Raw genomic sequence first — 19,664 nt, forward strand, 5'->3', positions numbered from 1 at the left:
CCTGATGACCAAAGTGGATAACCTCAACCATACTTCAGCTGTCATCATTTTGCCCACTCACTTAACCCTGCAACAATTCTTTGCAGACTCTGTCCCCTTCACAACTTACTTGCCGACTTGCCCACCTATCTTTGCACTATCGGCAAATCTACACACAGTACGCTTGGTGGCTTCGTACAAGTCATTAATATAGACTGTAAATAGCTGAAGCCCCAGTTCCGATCACTGTGGCACTCCATAAATATAGCTTTCCAGCCCAAAAATGATTCAGCTATTCCTAATCTGTTTCTGTCAGTTAACCAATCTTCTCCCCATATTAATATCTCCTTGTTATATCCTCAAAGAACTCCAATCAATTCACCTTTTTTAAAACCATGCTGGTGTTGACTAATCTTATTACAACTTCTGTGCGTCTTGTTACTACTTCTTATGAACGAACTCCAGCATTTTCCCAACAATATTTGAAACAATCCAGAGTTTCTCAATTCTCTCTATTTTCTTGAATAGTGGTGTTGCATTTTTGGTCTGCCCAAAATCGCTAGGACCTTTCCAGATTCTTTCTAATTTTTGAACATAAATGTCTCCTCCCTGCATCTCATGAATCCATGAACATAGATCTCTCCAAATACTATCTACAAGTTATTCACCGATTAAAACATTCTGCTTACCTTTTTTTTTTATATAAAGTGCATGATCGCACACTTCCCTCAGTATAACCCATTCATCTGCTCACTTTACCCTTCTCTATTCTACTGCAGACTAAGCTCCTCATTTTCACACCTAAACTTGGATACCTTATACAGGAAACTCCAAAAGTTCACCAACTTTTTTGGATTTTGCTGGTGCCAAACTGGTAGAATTTTCTGGACTATTAGATTTTACTCCTACTGATACCAAAATACTTCTGTTTCACTTTATTTTTTGAAGATGTTACACGGTAATATAATAAATTTTCCAATGACACAGGAAAGTTTGATGGGAGCATGGGAACAGGGGCCCAGTGAAGTTAAAGTATGCGTGGGAACTGGGACCCTGGTAAGTTTGATGGGAGTGTGGGAATGGGACCCCAGTGAGTTACCTGCATCTCTCCAAATCTGTAGTAGGACATCTTGTACATCAGACAGTTCAGTAAAGTTGGCGAGCCAGCCTTATCAACACGGAACTCTCCTTGGGGTGTGAAGTAGTCACTTTCCTAAGATTAAACATAGTTGCCAATTAGCAATACAGCTGAGGCCATTAATTAAACAAGTTTTTAAACCAAAAGACATCAACTTACCCGAATATCTTTTGGATGCTCTCCTTCTGCTATCCTGACCATCCAAAGAAACTTGTTGATGTCATCACCTGAATAGCCAATCACTCCACCAAATATAATGAGAACGTAGTCCACATCCAGACTCCGCATTATCTGGTAGGCTGCACTCTCATTGGATGACATCGCTTTTCCAACCTGAATGATAAGCATGCTGAATGTCAGACTCCCTTTGTAAAAGGAACAAATGACTAAACAGACAGTGACACAAACCAAAACCAGTTCATTATCAATATTTTTAGGGACTCACTTTCACATGTCCACTCTGCAACTGAGTAATTCCACAACTCAGAGGGTAACCTGCAGCTCATTGGTAAGGAATGAAAGATAAAAACTCTGTTTCCCTCTCCCTACAGTAAGAAGGTGGAATATGGATTATAACGTGGGAAGGATGAAAAGCAGAATATTTTTTTAAAAAGGTGATATTTAGCAAATGCTGGTATTTGGGAGGATTTGGGGCTTCTTACAAATTTAACAATTAAAAATGGAAATAGCATGTTATTGCAGTGGAGTTGGAATACAAAAGTTAGAAAATCTTGATACAATAAAGGGTTTTAGTGAACCCTACACCTGGAATACCATGTGGAGTTCTGGTCTCTTTGCTAGGGAGGGGAATTACAACTGTGGGGTGCCATCAGCGTTTGCAAACTTGATTCCTGGGATGAGATGGCTGACTTACAAGGAGAAATCATGTAAAATAGATCCATTTTCTATGCAATTGAGAAGATCGAGAGGTCATTTAGCTGCAATGAATAATTCTTATGAGGCTTGACAGGATAGATGCTGCAACTCTGTATTTCTTGGTTGAGGACTCGAGTGTGATAGTCTCAGGATAAGGCATCTCTAATTTAGGACTGCGATAACGAGACATCTCTTCACTGGGTTATGCATCTTTGAAATTCACTACCCCAGAGTCCTTTTTGCTCATTTAATAGCCACACTATTTGAGAGTGAAACTAATAGGAAATTGAGGGATATGGGAACAGGATGGGAGAATGGAGTTGAGCTAGAAGCTAGGCCATGATCTTATTTAAAAGTGGAGCAGATTCAAATTCTTATATAATGACCAAAACGGAAGCTCATTATAGAATGAACAATCTTCCAATTACGTTAATAGGGGCCGTACTGGAAGTTGCAAACATCATATCCCTATAAACGTGGCAACTAATGGCTAATCTGCCTTAAAACGGTGAGCAATTTTGAGTCAGTAAGCCAGAACTGAATTAATAGTCACTTGGAAAAATATGGATTACTAAATGAAAATCAGCACAGATTGATTAAAAAGACAATATCTTTGTGAACTTGGATGATGGTTTATGTGATTGTATATGGAATTTCAAAAGTAGATAACAAACAGGTTCCAAAATTGAGGGTCTTGGGATTAAATGCACAACAAAATTGACACTAGGATTGAAAGCAGGTAGTAGTGGTGAATGGATGTTTCAAAATGGAAGAGAAATATACCATAGTTCTGGCCAGGGTTTGGTGTTGGAATTGTTGCCCACTGTGATGGATATTAATAACATGGATTTGGATATAGAGGACATACTTGTGAAGTTTACAGATGGTGTAACTTGGAGCTTCAGCAAGTGGTGAGCAACCAACTTCAGCAGGGGGTAAACTGACTAGTGAAAAAGACAGACTTGCCAGATGAAATTTACTGCAGGGATGTGTGAAGTAATTTAGTTTAGCAGGAAGAATAAAGAAAATCAATATAAACCATAAATTTTAAAGCCTGTATATCCTGGTTATCGTTGCACTACAAAAACTCAGTTATGTTTAAAAAATTATAAATGACTAGCTGGGTAACAGTTGGAACATGGACTATTTCTGGGCACCCTTGAAGGTCACAGTCTTGGACAGGCAGTAGAAGACATTTAATAGAGATGGTTCCAGAGTTATAGGACTTGCAATATGTGAAGTGACTAGGTAAAATGGGATTATTCTCCTTAGACCTGAGAAAGTTGAGGGAAAATGAGATAGATGTGCCCAAAATCATGATGAATGAAGATTATGTACAGATCTATAATCAGTAATGCAGATTATAGTACTATGCATAAAATGACGGGGAAAGCAAATTCAATAACAACTTTCAAAAGAAAGCAAATTAATAAATTAATATGAGGGAAAATTTTTCAGAGCTGTGGAGAAAGTGTGAAGAAATGGATTAATGAGGTAGCTGTAGTGAAGAGCGAGGGTCGGCACAAGAGGCCAAATCCGGCATCTGGAACCCGCGACATGAATCCCAACGACTCGCACAACGCAGTCTCGCTCAAGCTCCCGACTTTCTGGGCCGCTCACCCCCACGTTTGGTTCGAGCAGGCTGAGGCCCAGTTCAGTATCCGAGGCATTACAACCGACACCATGCAGTACTACTACATGGTCAGCGCACTCAATCAGGACATGGCATTCCAGATCATCAACTTCCTGCACCATCCACCTATGGAGGACAGGTACATTAAGATCAAGGCACTCCTCCTCCGCACTTTTGGACTCTCCCGCCGCGAACGAGCTGCGCGGCTTCCGCGCATGGACGGCCTGGGCGACCGCGAGCCATCCAAGCTGATGGACGACATGCTGGCGCTTATGGATGGCCATAAGCCCTGCCTCCTATTCGAGCAGCTGTTCCTTGAGCAACTGCCAGAGGACATTTGCCTCCTCTTCGCGGGTGAAGATTTCAGCGACCCGCGCAGCCTCGCAGCCAGGGGAGACATTTTGTGGCAGAGTAAGCAGCAGGGAGCGGCCTCCATCTGCCTAACCACGACCGTGCAGCCTAAGGCCAAGACCCCACAACCGAAACCGCCAAGACCCACGGGGGACAAAGATGAGCATTCGGACCAATGGTGTTTTTACCATCAGAGGTGGGGGTCAAATGTGCACCACTGCCGTCCACCGTGTGCCTTTCTGGGAAATGCCGGGGCCGGCCGTCGCTAGTGGCTTTGACGGCTGGCCATTGCGACAGCCTCCTGTTCCTCTGGGACCGACACTCCGGGCGACGTTTCCTGGTGGACACCGGGGCCGAGATCAGTGTCCTTCCCCCCTCAAACATGGACACCCGTACCGTGGCCCCAGGCCCCGACCTCACCGCCGCGAACAGCACCACCATCCGGACATACGGCTCGCGTACCATCCCGCTGCGTTTCAGCCGCAGCTGTTTTACCTGGACCTTCACGGTAGCAGCGGTGTCGCGGCCGTTACTAGGGGCGGATTTCCTACAGGCCAACCGTCTTCTGGTCGACCTGAAAGGCTGGCGTTTGGTCCACACCCAGACTTTCCAAACCTTCCAACTCGGGGAAGCCCAGTTCCCTGCCCTCCACCTAGTGACGAGTTCACTAGGGTGCTGGCGGATTTCCCCTCCATCACCCCACAGTTCTCCACTACCGGTCCCAAGCACGGCATACAGCACCACATTCCCACGCAAAGACCACCGCTGCACACCCGGGCCCATAGGCTTCCACCCAACAAGCTCCGCCTCGCCAAGGAGGAGTTCCGGAAAATGGAGGAGATGGGGATCATCCGCCGCTCGGACAGCCCTTGGGCATCGCCGCTGCACATGGTGCCCAAGTCCGCAGGAGGTTGGAGGCCCTGCGGGGACTACAGGAGACTCAACGATGCCACAACCGTCGACAGATACCCGGTGCCCCACATCCAGGCCATGGTCAACTTCATGGCTAACCTCCACGGGGCGACCATCTTTTCAAAAATCAACCTGGTCCGGGGTTACCATCAGATCCCCATGCACCCCAATGATGTGCCCAAGACAGCCCTCATCACCCCTTTCGGACTGTTTGAATTCCTAAGGATGCCCTTCAGCCTCAAGAACGCCGCTCAGACTTTCCAGAGGCTAATGGACTCAGTTGGGCGAGGCGTGGATTTCATCTTCGTCTACCTAGACGACGTCCTGATGGCAGCAAGTCACGCAAAGAGCACATGGCACATTTGCGCCAGTTCTGCCAGTGCCTGAGTGACCATGGACTGGCAATCAACCCGGTGAAGTGCCAGTTCGGGCTGATGGAAATTGACTTCTTGGGCCACAGGGTCAACCAGCATGGAGCCGCCCCTCTGCTGGACAAGGTCCAGGCCATCTGCCAGTTTCCCAAACCCAGCATGGTCAAGGGCCTGCAAGGGTTCGTGGGGATGGTGAATTTCTACCATTGGTTCGTGCTGGCGGTGGCGGTGCGCATCATGATACCCTTGTTCAGTCTGATGGCCGGCAAGGGCAAGGAGGTGGAATGGGATGCGGAATCCACGGAAGCCTTTGAGCAGACCAAAGAGGCATTAGCGAAGGCAGCCCTCCTAGTACACCCGAGAGTCGATGTACCCACGGCACTCACAGTCGACGCTTCTGACACGGTGGTCAGCGGAGTCCTGGAGCAGCTCGTCGAGGGCCAGTGGTGACCACTCGCCTTTTTCAGCCGACACCTGCAACCACCGGAGGTGAAGTACAGCGCTTTCGACAGGGAGTTGCTTACGCTCTACCTAGCCATCCGGCACTTCCAGTATTTCCTCGAAGGAAGGGATGTCACCACATATATGGACCACAAGCCCCTCATCTTCGCCCTCGCAAAGGTATCGGACCCATGGTCAGCTCGGCAGCAGAGGCACCTCTTGCTTATCTCGGAGTTCACCACCGACAATCCGCCACATCGCGGGGAAAGAACAACGTGGTCATCGACACACTGTCTCGTCCCCACATCCACTCAGTGACCACCTCAGCCCCAAGGGTCGACTACCCAGCGCTGGCGCAGGCACAACAAGTGGATACCAAGATCCCGGTATCTCACCGCCGTTTCGGGACTCCAGTTGGAGGACGTCCCCGTTGGCCCAACAGCGGTTCGGCTCCTGCGCGACATGTCGACTGGCAGACCTCGGCCCGTGGTACCAGCAGCTTGGAGGTGGCGGGTGTTCGACACGCTACACGGCCTGTCCCACCCGTCCATCCGGGCGTCCATCAAATTGGTATCAGACAAATTCGTCTGGCACGGTCTGTGCAAGCAGGTCGGACACTGGGCCAGGACCTGTGTACACTGCCAGACCGCCAAAGTCCAGCAGCACGTGAAGGCTCCCCTCCAGCAGTTCTAACCAACGCTCGGCAGGTTTCAGCACATCCACATGGACATCGTCGGCCCCCTGCCCGTCTCCCGGGGCGCCAGGTGTATCTTCACCAATGGTCGACAGGTTCACCAGATGGCCAGAGGCCGTGCTGCTAGCGGACACGTCCACTGAGTCCTGTGCCAGGATGCTCATCACAAACTGGATCGCCAGGTTCGGACTTCCAGCGGACATCACCTCCGACAGAGGTGTCCATCAGGGTTGTGGACAGCACTGGCACAGCTCCTGGGCACCCGGTTACACCACACCATGGCGTACCACCCACAGGCCAACGGCTTGGTCAAGCGGTTCCACAGGCACCTCAAGTCAGCCCTGATGGCAAGCCTCAGAGGGCCCGACTGGACAGATGAGCTTCCCTGGGTTCTACTGGGCATCCGCACGGCCCCCAAGGAGGACCTGGGCACCTCCTCGGCGGAGTTGGTTTACGTCACCCCCCCCGATGGTCCCAGGCGAGTTTGTGCCGGAGGCCCAAGGTCCAGCAGGGACACCGGCGGAAGTTCTGACGAAGCTGCGGGACAAGGTGGGGAGCCTGGCACCGGTTCCAACCCCCAGACATGGCACTACACCGTCTTTTGTTCCTAGGGATCTCAGGGACTGTGAGTACATTTTCATTCACAGGGGCATGCACAAGTCACCTCTGCAGAGGCCGTACGAAGGATCCTTCAAGGTGATCCAGCACAACGGATCTGTGTGTGTTGTGGAGGTGGGTGGCTGCGAGGAGACCTTCACAGTGGAGCATTTGGACATCGGGCAGCCCGTGAAGGTGCCCTTACTGCGCCAGGCCACCCAAGAGGGATACACAGACTGGGGATCCGACGCCTCCAATGGGCAATTCTGGGGGGGGGGGCGTTGGTGTCGCAGTCCGGACCCACAGAACTTGAACTGCCATCAGTGGCCGCAGGCACATGCACGGGAACACAATGTAAACTAACCGCAGGGCGGGCCTTCCGTCATGGACCTCACATCACATCTGCCAGAGAGGCGCTTGGGTATTTTTGCGAGCGCGGCGCATGCTTTGTTTCAGTCAGTAAAGTGTGCTCCAGTGTCCACACCTCTGCGTTTCTTTCTCTTTTCTGCCGTGCACTGCGTTCGGCTACAAGATTTACTTATTACAGGATCAAAACATTGGTCTTTGGGCTGCTTACCAGTGCAATATGGCTGTTGTTCCATGTGTTGTTATCTACCAATGTGGTCCGATTAGCCATTCCTGCTATTTGATACCCGTAATCCCACCAAGACATCACTCGAACATGTTCATCTGTATTCTGTCGCAACCAATAATATGCCTCACGGAAGTCATCAAGGATATTGCGTGTTCTTTTGTAAAAATAAATTAAAATTATTAATACCAAAATGCATTTCAGATTAGACATGTTGAGAAACCTAAATATCCAAAAAGTCAATGAGTATCATACAATTCTCTATCAGAAAGCTAACTGTTTACAACATTTCTTTTTTCACTACCAATTATTAGTTTGCACATTTGGATATTTGTTCATGTATTGGTCCGAGCAAAGATTAAAGGACTTCTAAACATAATGACACAGATTAACTTCAGAACCAAATAAAATCACATTTCCAGGATGGTTATGATATAATTAACAAAGAAAGATGGATTACTAAAATTAGTCAACTCTATTACAACTGTATCCTGTGGATGGCAGGAGACAAATTAAATACATCTCAATCTTTGAAAATCAAAAGAAAAACTGCAGATGTTAGAAATCTGCTATAAAAACAATGTTGGAAACACTCAGAAAATTCAGGCAGCATCTGGGGAAGGAGAAACAGAGTCAACTTAACAGGTGCAGGACAATTCCGATGAAAGCTCTTGGTTCTGAAATGTTAACTGTTTCTCTTTCCCCAGATGTTGCCTGACCTGCTGACATCTCAATCTTTCTTCATCTAGCAATTCCTATTTTTCAATTATAAAATTTATTTCATTACAGAAGTGTGTAAAATGAAAGGAGACATTTCCATGCTTCAATAGAATTTTTTTAAGTAATAAAGACATACTGCTATATGAAAGGGTCAAAGAAAATCGATATACCATTATATTAATAGTTTCAGGCCAAATAGTCTGCTGAAGGCATGGGATGTCATTGCTGGAATCAAACACCGAGAGATCTGCTATGGTACAGACCAGAAACAAAAACAGCTTCCCTCTATTCTGTCAATTGCTCAGTTTAATCCATGGGGTATTCAGAAATTGCAGCTTCTCAAATGGTGCCCCGAATGACTTCTGCAATTCATAATCTAACAGTGGGAAGTGTTGAATGATTTCTGGTTGGTGTGGGTTCATGTTCACCATGTACAGGAAGAGAGGAAGGCCACGGTCATACATGGTTTCAAGCTCGAAGATATTACAATGCAAATAATTGAGGGGCCTATGAATCAAAGTAGGACTGCAAGGATGGGCGCAATGACCTTGGAGTGGCATGAGATAAGACAGCTGAGTTTTGATGAGTTTAAGTTACAAATTATAGACAATGCGATTCAACTCTGGAGGTTTTGCACCAAGTCATTTTACTTATACCAAATCAAAATTTCATGAATAGATGGGATAAGGTACATGTATAGACTATGTTGGGAAGAAAGTGGTCATTCTGAAGGAGAAAAGAGGTTCAGGGCTGAACAGGACACAGAAGCTGTGAACTGATTGATTTAATGTATTGTATATGCAACTTTACAAAACACTGATTAGGTTGCATTTGGAGGACTGCCGTGCAGTTCCGCTCGCCACACAAAGGGAGGATATGATTGCACTGGAGAGATTGAAGAGGAGATTCACCAGGATGTTTGCCTGGATTGGGGGGCTTTAGTTATGGGAAGAGACTAGGAAAGGCTGGGCTTGTTTTCCCTGGACTGAAGTAGGCAGGGGGGGTAACCTGATAGAAGTGTATAAGATTACGAGAGGCATAGATAGGGTAGATAGTCAAAATCTTTTTTCCCATGGTAGGGGTACAAAAACAACAGGGCATAGGTTTAAATGAGAGGAAAGAGTATTAAAGGGAACCTAAGGAGAAACTTTTTTTTTCTTATTTACACAGAAACAGGAATATGCTGCCAGAGGACAGTGGTAGAATCAGATACAATCACTATGTTTAAGAGGCATTTACAGAGCCAGTTAAGTAGGCAAGGTATAGAAGGATACGGTCCTAATACGGGCAAATGGAATTAATGTAGATGGTCAAAAAGGTTAGCATGAACATGGTGGGCCAAAGGGCCCATTTCTGTGCTGCACAACTCTATGATCAAGTGGTCAGGTGGGGAGATAGAATTTGTGGCAGCTTACGCAGACACAGAAGTGTGCTTTTTATTTCCCCCACGAAATGTGATGAGTTTGGAAAAGGCAGAGAAGCATTTACCTTGTCAGCTTCCAGGAGGCCAAGAAAAAGTATTTGAATATACAGGCGAAATATTGTTGCATTTCCTTTTTGTCAGAGAAGCCAAAAAGACAATGACGTCAGCTATGTTGGATATCGAGGATAATCCCAAACTGTTACAATAGACCCAGATAAGTCTTTAGCTTAATTGCTTGGGTTGCTAGGTTCCAACCTCTGTATTACCAAACTCATGCATGAGAGGCCAATGACAATGCTGGAATAGCGATACTATGGCTGTTAGAAATAGTTTTTATTTATATAAAGTAAAACCTTGATTTGGTCCCCAATGAGACAAAGACATTCAGATTTTGGGCAGTTTTACTTTACCAAAAGGAGAAAAGCACTAACTTACTAATGATATCATTCAATGAGATTCTGAGGGACAGGATTTATTTGCATTTGGAAAGGTAAGGACTGATTAGGAATAGTCAACAAGGCTTTGTTTGTGGGAGATCATTTTTCACAAATTGGAATGAGTTTTTTTTTGAGGAGGTGACAAGAGCATTGACTAGGGCAGGGCAATGGAAGTTGCCCACATAAACTTTAGCAAGGCCTCTGACAAGGTCCCGCACGGTAGACTGGTTCAGAAGGTTAGAATACATGGGATCCAGGGTGAGATAATGAATTGGATATAAGATTGGTTTGGTGGTAGGAGGGTTGCTTTTCAGATTGGAGGCCTGTAATCAGTGGTGTGCCGCAGGGATCGGTGCTGGGTCCTTTATTATCCTTCATATGTAATAATGACTTGGAATAGAACATAGGTAGCATGATTAGTAAATTTGCAGATGACACAATTGCTAGCATTGTGGACAGTGAAGAAGGTTGCCTAAGATTACAACAGGATCTAGATCACACGGGCAAGGGAATGGTTGAAAGAATTTAACTCAAGACAAATGAGAAGTGTTGCAATTTGGGAAGTTAAAGCAAGCCAGGACATAGAGTGAATGGCAGGGCCTGGAGTACTATCGGAACAGTAACACCTTGAGGTACAACTATATAGTTCCCTAAAAGTGCTGACACAGGAAGACAGTGATGAAGGTGATGTATAGTATGCTTGCCTTCATCAGCTAAGACATTGGGTGTATGTCATCTTACAGTTATAAAAATCATTGGTTAGGCAGCACTTGGAGTAGTGTGTGCAGTTCTGGTTGCCAAGATATAGAAAGGATATGATTAAGTTAAAGAGGGTGCAGAAAAGATTCACAAGAATGTTAACTAGACTAAGAGGGCTTAGTTATAAGGAACAATTGGATAGGCTGGGACTTTTCTCCCCCCGAAACAACAAAGGCTGAGGGGTGACTTTATGGGGGTTTATTAAATTATAAGATAAGGTAGTTACTCTCAGTCTTTTTCCCCAGGGTAGGGGAGTCTAAAACTAGAGGACATGGATTTAAGGTGAGAATGCAAAGATTAAAAGGGGATCTGAGAGGCAGGTTTTTCAAACAGAGGATGATGAATGTATGGAATGAACTGCCTGAAGTGGTAGAGGTAGGTAAAATTGCAATGTTTAAAAGAAGTTTGGACAGGTACATGGATAGGAAAGGTTTAGAGGGAAATAGGCCAAATGCAGGTAAATGGGATGAGTACAGACAGGCATCTTAGTCAACATAGATGAGTTGGGCTGAAGGTTCTGTTTCCCTGCTGTATAATTGTATGAACCTACGAAGCTATGAGATACTTGAAATCATGAAATCCTGAATGACTCCCTCCCCTTTGGATTCAATGGATTTTGGGACATATCTGCTCCAAAAGGTGCAAGACAATATAAAGTTCATAATGAATGTTCTACCGTCTTTCTTAACTTGTATTCCAAGGGTAAAGAGTGCCAAACGTAGCATCACCACTGAAACTACAAAATGCACTTTATTAAACCAGCCATCACAAAATTTGAACAAAACTTTAAATCTCCATTTTATTTTGGGAAACTAGAAAAGTCCAAAAAAGGTAGTGATGACTTGAAACAATATCTTACACATAAAGATGCTTATTTTTCAATGCTACTAATGAAATACTGATCATAGCCCAATTCAAAATATCACCCAGAAAAAAATCAATTAACAAAAGATAAATAGAATGAAATAAACAAATTTCCTACCCATCGTGATTATAAGATGCAAGGACAACACTGGGGCTTGAGTATGCATTGCTTGTAACCCAGGTACAGTGCACAGCAAACATCATTAGTAACATCAGCATCAGCATGGTAACAATACTCTTGATATTTGGACCGAGTCCCTCTTCAGTCTTTTCCTGTTCAGATACATGCTTTCTCACCTTGCCTGCCTATGGGAATCAGTGAGACAGACTGTCAGAATCTCTTCTTCCAAACATTTCACGTGGAGATTAAGACAAAGAGATTCTAGTTATATCAAATAACACACTTTCCACTTTCTATGACAGGAGGCAAAATAGTGACCATTTCACCTTAAAACTTATTTTACAGACAAGGAAAAGAAACCTTTAAGCAAGATTTATCAGCAATAGTCAATACAACAGTTGCCATATGACTTTCTCAATGCCTTCCTTCATGTACACCACAACGGTGGGGCACCATTTAATAGTGCCCAATGCTTTGGGCCTTGAGTAGTAATGCATATTATTGCAGTGAGCTCACAAACCAAAATTCTTGGCATAAACACAACTGTCTCCCCTGGCAGCAGAGGAAGTTTTAGATCACAAAGTTTGCATGAACTCCCCTCTTTTTTGATCAAGTGTCTAGAAATTTACACCTAGTGGCAACATAACAGCTCTTGATACTCACTTTTATGAAGATTTAATTAACTGTGTGATCAACTGCTTCCCTCTTCCTTACCTTGTCATAGAGGTTGCCAGAATTCCTCTTATCATCCTCATCGCTGCTGTCTTCAACAGGTGGACTTTCCCTCTGTGTGTCGTCACCCAGGTAGTATTCAAAGACGTTGGAGAAAGCAATGGCAGACAGCATGCAGACAACTGGTGTGAGAGTCAGCATCAGGCGTACCATAACTCCAGCAAAATAAACAGCACTAATAGCATAAAGGGCAACTGTAAAGAATTTAGATTCTTAGTGTCAGTTTATGTTCCTCACTTTCACAATGTCACAGAAGTTTAATTCAAGTGAAAATAAGTAACATCGTCCCTCCCCCCACCCACCACCAAAGTCAGAACTCAAAAAAGCAGTTACCCCTGGCAACTAGCAGGAAATGTTCAGGATGTTCAGGCACTGCAGTGCGCTATAGATATAGATTTGGGTTCATTCTGCCCGTTTGCAAATGCACACGCCTACTCAGTGTACACTGGCCATTTTCCAAATTCACATACTTCTATCGAGAATAGCAAAGCAGAACTCAAGAGAAAGATCTCTGGAAACTGTATTCATTATATAGCTTTCTTAATTGTCACTCTGCACCTACTCTTCAGCTATGGAAAGCATCTGTCTCAGTGGGTGAACACCCTGGCTCAGATACTAGGATTTTATTTTAAAACCTTCAAAATAAGAACTAGGGATTTTAATGAATTTTAGGAAATCCATTTAATCTGATGCTCTTCACCTTTTCATGTTTTTGCTTGTTTTCAAACAAAATCTTTCTAACTGCAAAACAGCAAATCCTCCACCTCATCCTTTGACAGTAAATAATCAAATTAGTTCAGTAAAATATTACATCTTCAGATATCTGTAATGATTTTAAAAGCACATTAACATTTTCAGAGTGGCCAGTTGACTTTTTCCTCCAACTAATGGCACATTATAATCAAATTTAAACGGCTGCAGGAAACTAACTCTTATTAATACATCTTGTTTATCAGGGGAGGCACAACACATCAAACAAAATGAAGTCAAATTGGTAAGACAACAATCCAAATGTTCGATCTGCAAATGCTCAAGGAATTGATTTAGCACAAGCTTTTAGACCTATATCATTGTGATTCACATACAGAGATAATTATTTTTGAATAGATTAAAATGAAGGATTAAATTTATGGAAACACCGTTGCACTCTAAGCTTAGATGTGGGTGAATTCATAAATATTGCAAATGGTGGTACAGTTGGAGCTGACATATCATGATTCACAACACTCTCAAGAAAAAGCTCTGATTTTAAAAACACCTATTGGGAATAGTCTTTCTATTTAAAATATCAATCATATAGAATGTCATGAAACCTGTCACTTATAAACAGGGAAGTTTTCTCACACCAATCAGTACTTAATCAACCACTCAGATAAGTAGAGAGAAAAAAAAATCAGACACTGGATTCATGTAACCTACATATTACTTGTTCATTAATCAAGGTCAAGGATAATCAGCACCCAAAAAGATCACTGGCATGATGCTTGTGAGGCACACAAGGTCACAAGGCATTCAAGGCATCCAATGTTCCTTAACCCTTCTCCACAAGCAGTTTGTTTCCACATCAGGCTGCAGTTGAATTCAGAACGTCAACACAGGGACAAACTTGCACCGTGTATATGTAGAATCAAATTTACTGATGCAATAAAGCTTTCTCTCCCCGTTTTTTATTTTCTACACCTCTATAAAAAGAATATTATCAACTAACAGACCTAATTTACAATATAATTCTTGAATTTAAGTTGACTGAAAATGCTACTGTTACAAGTAATTAACCACATACTTGGGCTTTGGATGCAAATTCTATCTTGTGAAAATTTTCGAGCTGGAAGTCAATCTGATTACTGACACACTTCCTTACCAAATACTCTTTCATCATTGATGTTTTTGATGCAGAACCACAGGCCAGCTGGGAAAGTACAGACCAATATGTGAAGATCAAAAAAGAAGGAAACCCATGTTGTAGGTTGATGCTCAGACACCGAGGCAATGATGGGAATGTGGATTTTTGCATACCTATAGAATGAATCTTAAAGATTAGCTTGTACACACTGCACTTACAGGTATATTGAACAGCATTATGCTAAATTACCACACATGCAGTTACAAAAACACCTGTTGTGTATTAGCTGGCTGCATTCTGTTACATCAGATTCCATAATGTGTTTTCAACCAACTGCAAATCTCACCAACTCTTTCAGCTGGTAGAATGGGCAATTTGAGTTGCAGTATTGTAACATAACACTTTCAAGATTTCTTGCTCTTAAAACTACCTTTATCTATCCAGCACACTTTATGTATTTATTTGAATATCTGAACTATCATGCACATCTTGCTCTCTTTTTTCCAGCAGAGATGTTTTATATTGTCCTACATTCCTGTAAGGCTGAATAAGAACCCAAAACTAGGTATCCAATCTTATATCAGCAATTCAAGAGGAATGGTAGATGAAGAATTCAAGGCTTGGTTGTATCAGCTCATTCAGTTCACTATTCATTGCTACAGTATTAACTAGAATTAATTGGAATCTGCTATACCAAGTTCCCTTCCTGACCTGGAAACATAACTGCTCATTTTGATACTCACGTAGTCAACACTCTAGATCCCCCTACCTAACTGGCTCAATGGGAGCCAGTAATTATCCCTTAAATACAAAGACTGCAGAGGTAACAGTACCACTTTCTCAAATGCAATAAGGAATGAAGAGTAACTGCTGGCCATGCCAGTAATGCCCACATTCATGCATGAATGAAAATAGATACATCTGGATCAAAAATAAGTGATAACACTGACAATCCCTTCTCTAAAAAGAAAAATGAGCACTCCTGCCAACAGGCAAACAATTTCAAACTCTTGCTAAATGTCCTAACAGGAAGCTGTAAGTGGCTTGTTCACTACAGAATCAGCCAATCACAAATAGTGTCACCTCTACAAAAACCACCACCTAAATGAATATTCTGGGAAGTAGAACTGATGAAGGCATACCCTCAAATTTAATAAAATGTTTCTGACTTTCATTATAATATTTTATTCTGGAAACATGGCAATAGTATGCCATGACAATTCATCCTACAAGTTAAAACCACTTATTCAGGTATTAAAACTGGACTACTTAAATTAAGTCAGCATCCTACCTTAAATATAAGTGCAGATATCATTATAATTATTGCTCATTTGCTCCAAGCCCCACCAATATAAAAGAATCAGGAGAGAGGTCTTAAACATTCTTACCCTGTATCCCAAAGTGAATAGAATCTCCCACTCCATGGGGCAATATATCCTGAAACAAAAGCAGCAGCAGCAACAGTAAGAAAAGTGTTTCTCCATATCTACAACTCCAACCACTTACCATGACAGAGAGTGGTGGTACATTGCCGAGCATTCGAGAGCATTAGCAAGCATAAGCAATATGAGAAATATCTACTCCTTCCACTGATGTACAAATTAATTTGTACTAATCCTTTCCAGGGAAGGTTTGGCACAACTCCCTCTTGACCTCAGTAAATCTCTGAAACTGCTCAATATTTAACCAATCTTTTCCCAAACAAGCACTCCTACCCCAGAATGAAAGAACCCATTTCCCAGATTCATGTTTATTCATAAATCTGATTCCCAGATATTTACCTAGCTCTTTTCAAGATTTACATTCCACTTATTCACAACTCCAAGAGGGAAACTGCTTCTTGAAGTTTACTTAAGCTTCTGCCCTCCTCTATCATTTAACAGCTTGTTTACATCTCTCAACCCTTAAAAGGATAACATGAAGCGTGATGGAGTTGTGGTTAGCAAGGAAGGTTGTCAAAGGATACAACATGATATAGAGCAGTTGGAAATTTGGGCTGATGGAGTTTTAGAAAAGTGTGAGATGTGGGAAGCCAAATGAAAGAGGAAAGTATACAGTGAATGGCAGGATCCTTAGAAGAACAGAGCTACAGAGGGATCTTGGGATGCAAGTCCATAGCTCCCTGAAAATGGTAACACATGTGGATAGGGTGGTAAAGAAGGCATACAGTATGCTTGTTTGCATTGGTCTGGGCACCGAGTATAAAAGTTGGGAAGTCATGTTGCAGCTGCATCAAACTTTGGTTGGGCCACATTTGGAGTATTGTGTGCACTTCTGGTCTCTACACTATAGGAAGGATGCGGAGGCTTTAGAGAGAGTACAGAAGAGGTTCACCAGGATGTTGCCTGCATCAGAGTGTATTAGCTATAAGGAGAGGTTGGACAAACTTGGATTGTTTTCTCTGGAGCATCAGAGGCTGAGGGGGACCCTGAAAGAAGTGTATAAAATGATGAGAGGCACAGATAGTCAGAGTCTTTTTCCCCAGGGTGGAAATGTCAAATACTAGGTACCTTGAACATGCTGCCGGTGAAGTGGGAGAAGCAGATTCAAAAGCAATGTTTAAAGAGTCATTTAGACAGCGATATGAATAGAGAAATATGGACTATGTGCAGGCAGATAGGTTTAGTTTAAGTTGGTATCAAGGATGACACAGACATGGTGGGCCAAAGGGCACATTCCTGTGGGGCAATTTTCTATGTTTCTAATAGTCAAGCTTTGACAGATTGAAAATTTGCTCAACTTTGCACAATCTTTCTCCTTGAGGAACAGGTATTTAATAATTGGCATTAAAATCTCTACTTAAGATCTATAATCCACAGTTGCATCACATAGTAACAGATTCAGGGAGATGAGCACCATTGAAGGAGTGTGAACTTTCCTTCATTCTTATAATGACTTTCAGAAAGTTAACTCAATGAAGAGCATAATTGAATGTTGAAAAATAATTTCAAACTCTCCAAATGATTATATTTTTCTTTGAAACTGTAGGGACTTTACCTTAGCTGTCTGTAACCAGTGAGAGCTACTAGTGATGAATGTAATTCCATTCATTATCTCTTAGGATAACTGTCACTGTCTGATATACTGAAGCGACATCCTAATAATGCAAGTTCAATATGTTTACAACAATATTTTCTTCACTGCCTCCACTAATTGATCTGTAATCATGCTTTTTACAAATCAGAAATGCAATAACCAATGAATACAAGAGTAATCTTCTTTAACCAGTTATTCCTAAAGCCAAGTTATTTCCTTCCAAGTTATTTCCTTCCAAGCTCTACTGAAGTCTCGTTTACCATTCTTTCAATGACAAATCCACCTTTGTATGTCTTTGAAGTTGACTCCCAGAGTGCTTTTCGAAAGTTACTCCAGCAACAAAAAAAGAACAGAAAAGGATTTGGGTGATGATCGTGATTGATAAGATGTTATATTTCATGAAGAACATATACATACAGAACCTTATTTTGACAATCATGATGAGGCATCACCACGAAGACAGCAAAATGCCTTGCTGCACCAAAGAATTATTTACTACTTAAAATGAAAATAGAGACCTCCTACTTTTGTATACAACCAGGCAATCAGAGTTTAAAGATGGGGAGGAGAAAACGAAGGTGGTACAATAACATTGTGAACATAGACTCACCTGTATAAGTTAAGTAAATAACACTTAGAAGTACCACTCCAGCAGCAAGAGACACTCCCAAGAAAAACAATGTCTGGAACTCTTGCTTTGTCAACTTGTCTCTCAAATACTGCAAGAAGGCATAAGCTTGGAGCAGGGCGAATACACCTGATTGCGAGAGAAGAAGTTGAAATGATCAGTTCTCCTAATGAACAAGAATAGATATGCAAAAGAAAAGAGTCCAGGAGATTAATTAACCAACTGCTTCTCAATTCCTGGCCCACTTGCAAGGCAATCAGCATTTGTTTTGCCAAGCTGTATTTCAATAGTTCATATATTCCTTAGTAATCTGGTTAACGCCCCCATGTTGATTGATTTGAAAACTAAACTATTTAAATGAAAACCCAGTTAAGAGATTCCAGTACTGTGAAACTGGTGTACTACGCATGGGCTGCCTTGTGGGCTCCATCATATTCACCTACTTTGTTCATTTTTGATTGAATCACTCCTGATCAGAGGGAGACTTCAGAAGAAAAGGTGGGAATGACAGTGGAGATGTAGTGAGGGAGACAGTGGGATAGCTGGTATTATATTGTCTTAATCATTAAAATTTAGCTGTGTACGTTTTAACAAACTGATAGAATCCAAATTTTAACTACCTACAGTAATTATGACATTTTTAACATGGGAGTGTCCCCTAGAAATATCAGTCTGGCCTCCTTATAAAAAAAAGTTGTGCATCACTGACCAACCAATCTTCACACACCATTCCGTTCCACTGAAACAGATGGAGCTTCCAAAAGGGACTCAGGTCTAACCTAGTGCCAGTCCAGCAGGCAGATCTCTTGGCATAACTATTGAGAACTACAAAAATTCACACCAATGAGTTCAACACTGAAATGCAGTTGAGATGATAGTGGCGATATGCAACCTTGTATTAGCACTGTTGTGTGATGGTCCCAAACCTATGTACTGTTATGAGGGGAAAAGTTGGCATTTCCAGGTGGAGCTGCTGGCTTTTAAGGGGAAATTTAAGACCATTATTTCTTGGCTGGTTTCTGGAAGTTGGGGGCTGAGAGGGGCAGACAGTATTTTACTGGCAAGGTAGCTCCTAAAATGGTCACACTCGACAGCATTTTTTTGCTGTGAATAACCTTTAGTAAAAGCATTTATGAGCAAGTGCAGGCAAACGTACATAATTTTCATTCTGCAAATTTCATGCCTTATGCAGATTTTAAGTTAAATACAAACAGGGCAATAACAGAGTGATTAGAGCAAATAACAGCATTTAGACAATTTGCAGATCAAATACAGATTTGATATCTGTATATCAGATACAGATATACAGATCTAAGACAGATCAAACTATTTCAAAAATCATACAGGGCTGCTTGGAAATTCTCAATCACATCAACACTTCTACTCTGACAACCTGTAACAAATCCATCTTGAAAGCACAACATAATGCAAACATCCCGGAGGTGCAGAATCTCTAATAAGAAAAACATCTGAATTTTCAGCTGTCACTTTCTGGATTAATTATGCTGAAAGCTTTT

General features: G+C 42.6%; 1 protein-coding gene across 2 annotated transcripts in view; it reads right to left on the reverse strand.

The window, feature by feature from the left end:
* Positions 1–19,664, reverse strand: part of stt3b (STT3 oligosaccharyltransferase complex catalytic subunit B) — an 89,409-nt gene that overhangs the window by 2,809 nt on the left and 66,936 nt on the right. For both annotated transcript variants that reach the window (XM_052015947.1, XM_052015948.1), the window contains 8 exons: positions 18,130–18,276; positions 15,872–15,920; positions 14,502–14,656; positions 12,623–12,834; positions 11,906–12,093; positions 7,570–7,741; positions 1,277–1,450; positions 1,079–1,192 (listed from right to left, as the gene is read on the reverse strand). In XM_052015947.1, coding sequence (XP_051871907.1) covers positions 1,079–1,192; positions 1,277–1,450; positions 7,570–7,741; positions 11,906–12,093; positions 12,623–12,834; positions 14,502–14,656; positions 15,872–15,920; positions 18,130–18,276 — 1,211 coding nt within the window. The remainder of the gene's footprint in view (positions 1–1,078; positions 1,193–1,276; positions 1,451–7,569; positions 7,742–11,905; positions 12,094–12,622; positions 12,835–14,501; positions 14,657–15,871; positions 15,921–18,129; positions 18,277–19,664) is intronic.

The sequence above is a fragment of the Pristis pectinata genome, chromosome 5 (assembly GCF_009764475.1).
Source record: "Pristis pectinata isolate sPriPec2 chromosome 5, sPriPec2.1.pri, whole genome shotgun sequence".
Lineage (NCBI taxonomy): Eukaryota > Metazoa > Chordata > Chondrichthyes > Rhinopristiformes > Pristidae > Pristis > Pristis pectinata.